Genomic DNA, 9,242 nt, shown 5'->3' on the forward strand with positions numbered 1-9,242 from the left:
CCAATTTACTTTTACCACCAATTTTGCTTTGTTCTCTTGGTATTCTTAGTTGAAAGCTAAACCTAGGAGGTTCATATGCTATTTTATTAGACCTTGAAGGTCGCCTCTAACCTAAATACATTGATAGTTTTTCACCACTAGAGGTCATAAATTCACGTGTTTCATATAGATAACATTAAGCTCAAAATGCAAGTCTGTCAAAAGAACTGAAATAAAGGAGCAGCCTGCTGAGGCTTAGATACAAAGTAATTACAGAGGTTAAACGTGTATAATTATAACTGTTGGTTATGCAAAACTGGAGAATTGGTAATTAAGGGATTACCCACCGTTTAAAACAAAAAAATCTGGTGTTGATCGTCCCTTTAATTGGTAAAAGTTATACAAAACCCAAAAATGCTGTAGCCCCCAATACCGTCTGCAGTACTTATTTTTATTCAAGGAAGCAGGGTTGATACAAAGGATGTCTCAGCAAAGACATTCTACACAGTGTAAGCATACTCCTAAAGTTCATTGCAAAAAGCCACATTGAAGTACTGATGCACAGGTTATCAAAGTGATACATCCACCAGCTGCATTTCCCGTTTGCCTAGTTCTCTTGGCAACCTTTGATAAAGGGACATGAAACAAAATTCTCATTTCATGATTTATGTAATCATGAAGTGTAACCAAATGTAACCGACTTCCCCCATTTTTTCTTTTAAACATTACTGTGAATCTGCTGGCGAGTGCCAAGTTTTCTGTGGGGGGGGGGGGGGGGTTGGAGAGGAAAAAAAAAAAAAAAAAAAAAAAAAGAGAGAAAGAAAGAAAGACAGATTTCCTAGATAAACCTTTCAGCAATAGAGAAGGAAGCAAATTAAATAGAAGTAAATTGGAACGTTGTTTAAAATTGTATGCTGTCTAAATCACGAAATAAATTTTGGGTTTCATGACCCTTTAGTGCAGAGTTATCCTAATTTTTCATGTTAGTGACATTTTTTTAGACCTACATAATGTTGCGACAGTAATTCAGTTGTACTATCAAACAGGATAAACTAAGTTCTTTTAAGAGATACGGACACATACATAAATTAAATAACAGAATGAATTTACAATAGTTTAACACCAATAGCTACCTACTATTTAATGAGATGTGGTTGATGGGATGTATAGTATTTCTGAATATTTGGTGGAGTATTAGATAAAGACACTTGCATTTTATCAAGCAGCTGTCCCACTCACTGACTACACATGCAGTCACAAGCCGATTGAGGAGACTACACATGCAGTCAGGAGCCAATGTGCCATCAAAGCCGCCAATGGGAATAGTTTCAGTTCCTGCTGAGCCGCATTAATAGGTTATAAGGTGATCTGTGACCCAATAAGTATCAATCATGTGTCAACCATGTGATATGCGTAGCACGCAGGCGAAAAGTCGGGGGGAAAAAAACCCACACATGTCACGACACAGTTTGGAAAGCACTGCTTTAAAGGGTAACCCTAAGTGAGCTCAGGAGCATGCACATGTCTAGCCACCTGGCAACAGTGTTTGCAACCATTTCTACAGCAATATTAAATAGTAGCAACCTGCTGCCATAGGAGCAGTCTATCAGCCTACCTAGCTTTACTCTATATATCAAAATAAAGCAAACTTCATAATAGAACTAAAAACATGCTTAAAATTGCACAATGTATCAAAGTCAAGAGTGTTTAATTTCAACTTTACTGTTTCTTTAAGAATCTGTTTCAAACCTGGTCTCTTAAACATGCTGAAGATTATAGTTAAATTACTAAGCACTATCCCCATACAGGTTATTGTATGTATAAGAAAAAAAAAATATCCACACAAATAAATGTGAAAAGACATTTAATAAGTTTTTTAGTTGGTTTAACATCTATGATCTTGGTCTCTCCTTCTTGCCTTTGTACAAGGCCAACAGAGAAACATTGGCTACTTTAACAACCTTGAACCGGACACCAGGGATGTCACCAACGGCATGACCAGCACGACCAAATCCAGCAACCAGAACTTCATCGTTTTCCTGAGAAAAGATATGTTAAATGAGTCAAACAATGGCTTAGTCAGTAAAAATGTAATATAAAATTCTTCTTGAAGATAATTTACATTATGGCCCATAGTTATCAAGGTCTGGCGGACCTGATCCGACACTGCATCAGGTCCGCCAGACCTTGCTGAATACGGCGAGCAATACGCTCGCCATATTCAGCATTGCACCAGCAGCTCACAAGAGCTGCTGGTGCAACGCCGCCCCCCGCAGACTCGCAGCCAATGGGCCGCCAGCAGGGGGGTGTCAATCAACCCGATCGGGTTGATTTCCGGCGATGTCTGTCCGCCTGCTCAGAGCAGGCAGACAGGTTATGGAGCAGCGGTCTTTGTGACCGCTGCTTCATAACTGCTGTTTCTGGCGAGTCTGAAGACTCGCCAGAAACACGGGGCATCAAGCTCCATTCGGAGCTTGATACATATGCCCCTATGTGTTAAGTAATTCTAAGTGTAGTACACTCCCTATACGATTGTTATATCAGTGTTCTACCAATAATCAGTATAATGTCCTGTACCTTAAACCCAAATTTTCTATTTCGTAATTCAGATTGAGAATACAATTTTAAACATTCCAATTTACTTCTCATTTAATTAGCTTCATACTCTAGATATCCTTTGTTGAAGAAATAGCAATGCACATGGGTGAGCCAATCACACAAGGCATTTTTGTGCAGCCACCAGACAGCAGCTACTGAGTCTATCTAGATATGCTTTTCAGCAAAGGATATCAATAGTAAGAAGCAAATTAAATAGAAGTAAATAAGAAATGTTTAAAATTGCATGTTTTCTAAATCATGAAAAAAGGGGTTTCATGTCCCTTTAATATTAAATGCATGGCTCTAAAGTACGCTGAAGGCAGCAGCCGTAACAGATGTAATATCAGTTCTATCCTTTTTTTCAGCAAAATATAGCACTTTAAATCTAAGCAATTCCCTGTAAGGTTTTAAACTTATTTTGGTTTCCCCTCTTACCTCAATAAAGTTCAGACAACCGTCATTTGGAACAAAAGCTGTGATTTTCTTGCCATTCTTGATCAGTTGCACACGGACACATTTCCTGATGGCAGAGTTGGGCTGCTTAGCCTCTACGCCACTAAAGAGACATTATGTTAGGTATTTTCCTTAGAAATGAAAAGGCAAAACGAGATACATTTTAGGCCAAGAGTTTACTATGAGCTAAATAGGACTATATCTTTTTTTTTTGGATTTATAAAGGATTTTTTTTTTTTTAATGGCAGTCTTTATTGAATGATGCCTTTTGCAGCAAGATATTGGCCACCAATGCTGTGGAAGTCTTTACTTGTGCTTATCTCTCAAACACAAGCTGTGTATATAATATATGCACGTATTTTCAATCTCAAAATAGCTTTGAGTTAACATTTTCCGTTAAAAAATAATTATTAAAAACCATGTCTATTGTGAGAAAGGTCTGACATGTTTTGACCTGAATCATAGACTTTAGCTTGATGCATACACACACACTAACTACTTACACTTTTTCAAGGACAATTCCTTTGGCATGGGAAGCACCACCAAAAGGGTTAGCCTTCAGAGCAGTTCCCAAATGTGCCTTCTTGTATTGTTTGTCATGCCATTTTTGCTCACGTCTGTGGTTGCGGAGCTTTCTTGCTGTACGAAGACCTCGGCACTTGCCTATTTATGGGGGGGGGGGAATAGAGTGAGTACGACAATAAAACACACATCAGGGCAAACAATTTGAGTAGTTTTTTATAAATAAATGATTCTGTGTAAGGTGGCTAATAATTGAGAAAGCATTTAGCATTACACCGATAATGTTTTACTGCATCTGGCTTTTTTTACAGCCCTCAAAAGTTTACAACATAAAAATTGTTTTATTTAGATGCAGCTTATTTTTAAACCTACTCTGTATGATCTTGGAAACAGCTATATACACTGTGCATAACAACCTTTTCAATATTATCCATGATACTAGACTTTTTTTTTTAGGCAAACTGTGTGCTGAAGTTAAAAGTAAACTTTGAATTTAATGTTTTGTTCTTTTAATAAATATTTTTCATGCAATCGTATTCTGTCAGAAGTTTTAAGATAAGTTATCACTAATCAAAAAATCATGGGAAACAATACAGAGGTAGGAACACATCACAGATAATTAAGAAGCACATCTGCATTCAAATTCTGGTTCTCAAATTTCAAACATTACATGTCTATGCAGATTCATAGCTGGGGAATAACATTAAAATAAAAAAGTCAACTTTTTGAAAGCCATAGTCTTTTTAATGTTGACAACTATCAGGTTTGTCAAATCCCAAGGACTTAATTGATGTACAGTAAAGAGTGTTACTAAACACTTCATGATAAAGAAATACACAAAAACAGGGAGCACTTCGGAAGTTTTAACCTTCAACCCTAATTGTACAGCTATCAGCTGCAGCCCTCACAATTCTGACAGGAAAAAAAACTGCTGTCCAACTTTGTTAAAAATTATGTTAAGTTTTATTTGTGTGAAAAATAAATTGTTAAAGTATTTAACAAGTTTCAGGTGTATAAATTTGAACTACAGTATTTTAGTAACAACCCAAATACAAAACAGATTATCAAAACATCCATTCACATATTTGCCATGACTACATCGAATGTGGCCTGTTCTACTCCCCCAGGTCAGGAATATACAGGTATACCTCACTTTACAGCGCTTCGCTAATACAGCGCTTTGTGTAGCTAAGGTTCAACCTCCAAGGATTTTGAAACAGTGCTGTAATCTTCGTGAGATTGCAAGAAAAGTGACTGGCACCATTTTGTTATGCGCAATTCACTCTGTTTACAGCATTACAGTGCAATCTGTGTCTCAGTCTTATAGTCTGTCAAATTGTACTACAGTAATTGTCACCATTTTACAGGTACGGTATTTATTGAATACTGTGCTGTGTTAGTGTTAAACTAAACGTAGCACTATTGCACCCCTAATATAAGTTATTTCAAACATGTTTTCAAGTTTTTAAACACACTGGCAAGTGAAAAGAAAGCTAGAACTGCGTTGTTTCACTTTAAGGCGGTTTTCACTTTACAGCAGGGCTCCGGTCCCTAACCCGCTGTATGAGCGGGGTATACCTGTAACTAATATCCCTATGTCAATACATCTGGATGCAGAGTTTGTCTTCCCAACACTCTTGTTGACAGTTGAAAAAAATTGTCACGTTTTGTAACATTATTGCAAAAAATGTTGGGCAGCATCAACATTACTGATGTTCAAAACGGGTTTCTCAAAACAGAATGCCTATAAATAGTAGTATCCCCCCCAGACACCTGGGTGGTACCAAATAACACTGTTTAAAGAAGTGACAGTGGCATAATTAAGGCTTGAAACTCTAGTTGAAATTTAACCAAAAAGAGACTATATAGTGTAAAGAAATGTGTCAATTTTGCTCAAAATATATCAAATGACAGCCAGAAAGTACAATTGACTGCCTTGCAGTAAAATATTTAGTAGCAAACAAAATGTACAAGGGACTCGGTTTATTAGGCTGTGTTAGAAAACTAGTTTTAACAAAACATAATGAAATAAACGAAACATAATGGATTCTTGCAGTTTTATAAAACAGGACGGAGGGGCGTTATTAAAACAAATTCTTCTGATACTGAACTAGGGGCGAACTGCCTACTATAGGCCCGCCATGGCGCCGCAGCACTGTGCACCCTGGAAAGCCTCGTGGTTTAACTAGCAAACGAAACCGTCGTTCTCAACGCCACATTAACCACGTCACCATTTATAGCAACTGGAAATGTAATTCATGTTACTAAGCTACCCCTGAATATTAAACTACAGACCCAGACTAGTCCACTCCACCCAGAGCTACACTCACCCATGTTGCCTGTCTCAGGGCCGACTGCGGAAAGAGCGATTCCCAGAAACCACCGAGACACCCAGCATCTCGTAGGACCCTAGTTATGGTTGTCTTCTTATTGCCTGAATGAAATATTCTAAATAACTAATTAATTTTCCGATATTAAGCATTTAATACACGTTTCTTATTATTTATGTACGCAAAATATTTTTTAATTTTAATAATCCTTTGTTTATTTAAAATAATAGGCGTGCTAGGGATCACATGGGTCCGGCGAAAAGATGTCTGAGACGGTGTACATGTAAAGACTACAATTCCCATCAAGCACTTCTCTCTTCAGAGCGAGCGTAGATTTTCATTCCGTTTTACAATTTACGTACGCAAAATACGCATTGGGTGTTATGTGCTCGAGTGTGCATATAGGTATTCTGGGGCACACTTACCAGCTGTCAAATATACAGTATATTTTTAAATATTTTACTAGTTTGTGTACAAAATTTTTATTTAGTATTCCTAACCTGCCAGTCAGAACTTTATATATACAATTCAGGAGCGTTTGAAATCTAAGCTGCAAAGTCTGACTGTAACGAGCTATTTTGTTTCTGAGCTTTCATTAGATATTAAAACGTATAGATTTAATGTGTTCTTGATACATACATTTATTTTGTATTTTAAATGATCCGATTTTGTAATACTGTTTATTGAAACAATGCATTTTATGAAATCTAGTTTTTCCACACTTGTGTATAGTTGTATTTGCCCTATTGCTTACTATGGTGCTTGCCAGCAAGCAAATGGGAACATTTTCAATGAGAATGCAAGCATGCTTATAGTCTTGCTTGCTGTTTCAATAGAATTCTCAAGCCTATATGAATTCCAGAAGGGTAGTTTAGTGCAACCTTTCACACATTTGTTAAAGAGCCACGTATTACGAGCAGGATTTATCAAAGCAATTCTAAAATTGTGCCCATAAATTTGCATACAACTAAATCCCCTGATTTATTAATGCAAAGTATGCCTAAAATTGGACAGCTGTCTGCTGCAGCTCACCTCTAGCGGGCTGAATTGCCCTGGCAGAATTCAGCATTGCACACGAGCGCTATTTTGCGCTCGCATGCAATCCCGCCCACTGCCAATCTCCCCGGTCAGAATATACCAGGGAGATTGAAATTCGCCACTTTAGAGGTGACGAAAGGTTAGGAAAGCAGTGATCTGATGACCACTGCTTGTTAAATACGGCGTGCAGGTTCTCTTGCGCTATAAACAAATGCGGAGTACAACAAAACAATTATAGGGATCAAATGGGTAGAGGGCCCTGCCAAGAGTTGCACTGTTGTAGTCAGCTCTTAAGAAGGTGATCTACAAACAGCTGGACTCTTAGGCTTACATGCTAAGGGGGTTCAGGGGATAGCAATGGAGGGGAGGAACTGGTATAAAGAAAGGTTAGCGTAGGTTGTATGCATCCCTGAACAGTAGAGTCTTTAGGGAGCACTTGAAGCTTTTAAAACTAGAAGAGAGTCTTGTGGAGCGAGGCAGAGTTCCACAAGATAGGAGCCAGTCTGGAGAAGTCCTGTAAACGGGAGTGTGATGAGGTGACAAGAGAGGAGTAGAGTAGGAGGTTGTGAGCAGAGCAAAGGGGACGGGAGGGAGAGTATCTGGAGACAAGGTCTGAGATATAGGGGAGCAGTGCAGTTGAGGGCTTTGTATGTCAGAATGAAAATTTTGTGTTTGATCCTAGAGGCAAGAGGAAGCCAGTGAAGGGATTGGCAGAGAGGTGCAGCAGATGAAGAGCGACGTGTAAGGAAGATGAGTCTGGCAGAGGCATTCATTATGGATTGTAAAGGAGCTAGGCGGCAGGTGGGGAGACCAGAGAGGACAGAGTTGCAGTAATCGAGGCGGGAAAGAATGAGAGAGTGGATTCAAATCTTAGTTGTGTCTTGTGTAAGGAAGTGTCTAATTTTAGATATGTTTTTAAGGTGGAAGCTGCAGGCTTTAGCCAATGACTGAATGTGAGGAGTGAAAGAAAGATCTGAGTCAAATGTGACCCCAAGACATCGGGCATGAGGGGTAGGGGTAATGATGGAGTTGTTGACAGTTATAGAGAGATTGGGGATGGAGAGTTTTGAAGAAGGGGGGAAAATAAGGAGCTCAGTTTTGGAGAGATTTAGCTTGAGGTAGTGAGAGGACATCCAGTTAGAGATGTGAGAAAGACAGTTAGTGACATGGGTTAGCAAGGAAGGAGATAGGTCTGGTGCAGAGAAGTAGATTTGGGTGTCATCGGCATACAAATGATATTGTAAACCGTGGAACTTTATTAGGGAACCTAGTGATGACGTGTAGATTGAGAAGGGGACCGAGGACAGAGCCTTGCGGTACTCCGACAGAAAGTGGTGACGGGGCAGAGGAGGCCCCAGAGAAGGCTACACTAAAAGTGACTGACAGCTAGGAGGAGAACCACAAAAGGGCTGTGTCACAGATGCCGAAGGATTGGAGGGTTTGGAGCAAAAGAGGGTGGTCAACAGTGTCAAAGGCTGCAGACAGATCAAGGAGGATAAGCAGAGAGAAGTGGCCTTTTGATTTTGCCGTAAGTAGGTCGTTGGTAACCTTAACAATTGCTGTCTCTGTGGAGTGATGGGGATGAAATCCAGATTGCAATGGGTCAAGGAGGGAGTTTATTGTAAGGAAATGGGATAGGCGTGCATAAACTAGTTTTTCGAGAAGCTTTGATGCAAGAGGGAGGAGGGAAATAGGGCGGTAGTTGGATGGGGAGGTAGGATCAAGGGAAGGTTTTTTGAGGATAGGTGTGACCAGTGCATGTTTCAGCTATGAGGGAAATATACTGGTGCTGAGGGAGAGGTTGAAAGTGTGTGTAAGTATAGGGGTAAGGGTAGCAGAGAGGGAGGGGAGTAGCTGTGAGGAGATAGGGTCAAAGGGACAGGTAGTGAGGTGAGAGCGCAGTATAAGTGCCGAAACTTCTCAGTAACAGGGGAGAATGAGCTAAGTTTAAGGTTATGTGGGTTGTGGTTGATTGAGAGCATTTGAGGGGGTGAGAGAATGGAATTATGTTGAGAGCTGATTTCATTTCTGATGGAGTCAATTTTGTTATTGAAGTGGCTGGCAAAGTCTTGAGCTGACAGAGAAGTATTAGGAGGTGGGGGAGGGCGGAGAAGAGTATTGAAAGTGGAGAACAAACGTTTTGGGTTTGAAGAAAGATTAGAGATAAGAGTAGAGAAGTAGTGTTGCTTATGGAAATTAAGGGCAGAATAGTAGGAGTTCAAGATAAATTTGTTCAAAATAAATTTTCTCCAGTGCCGCTCAGCAGTAGATATCGTGTCAGAGGAGTATGCCAGGGCTGAGGATGAGTGATTTCCGAGCTAT

At 39.5% G+C, this 9,242-nt stretch overlaps 1 protein-coding gene across 1 annotated transcript; it reads right to left on the reverse strand.

The window, feature by feature from the left end:
* Positions 1-1,826: 1,826 nt before the first annotated feature.
* RPS23 (ribosomal protein S23) lies at positions 1,827-6,037 on the reverse strand. The gene is made up of 4 exons (XM_053701465.1): positions 5,883-6,037; positions 3,534-3,693; positions 3,013-3,133; positions 1,827-2,018 (listed from the first exon to the last, which is right to left on the reverse strand). Exons 1-4 carry the CDS (start codon positions 5,884-5,886, stop codon positions 1,872-1,874), a joined length of 432 nt encoding a protein of 143 aa, XP_053557440.1. The 5' UTR covers positions 5,887-6,037; the 3' UTR covers positions 1,827-1,871.
* Positions 6,038-9,242: the final 3,205 nt, after the last annotated feature.

The sequence above is a fragment of the Bombina bombina genome, chromosome 2 (genome assembly GCF_027579735.1).
Source record: "Bombina bombina isolate aBomBom1 chromosome 2, aBomBom1.pri, whole genome shotgun sequence".
NCBI lineage: Eukaryota > Metazoa > Chordata > Amphibia > Anura > Bombinatoridae > Bombina > Bombina bombina.

What these genes read in the sequence shown, in the direction of transcription:
- RPS23 (XM_053701465.1), bottom strand. An exon ending in GGAATTGTCCTTGAAAAAGT is followed by an intron (nt 3,134 to 3,533) that starts GTAAGTAGTTAG and finishes ATGTCTCTTTAG; the next exon opens with TGGCGTAGAGGCTAAGCAGC. An exon ending in GTTGTCTGAACTTTATTGAG is followed by an intron (nt 2,019 to 3,012) that starts GTAAGAGGGGAA and finishes ATCTTTTCTCAG; the next exon opens with GAAAACGATGAAGTTCTGGT.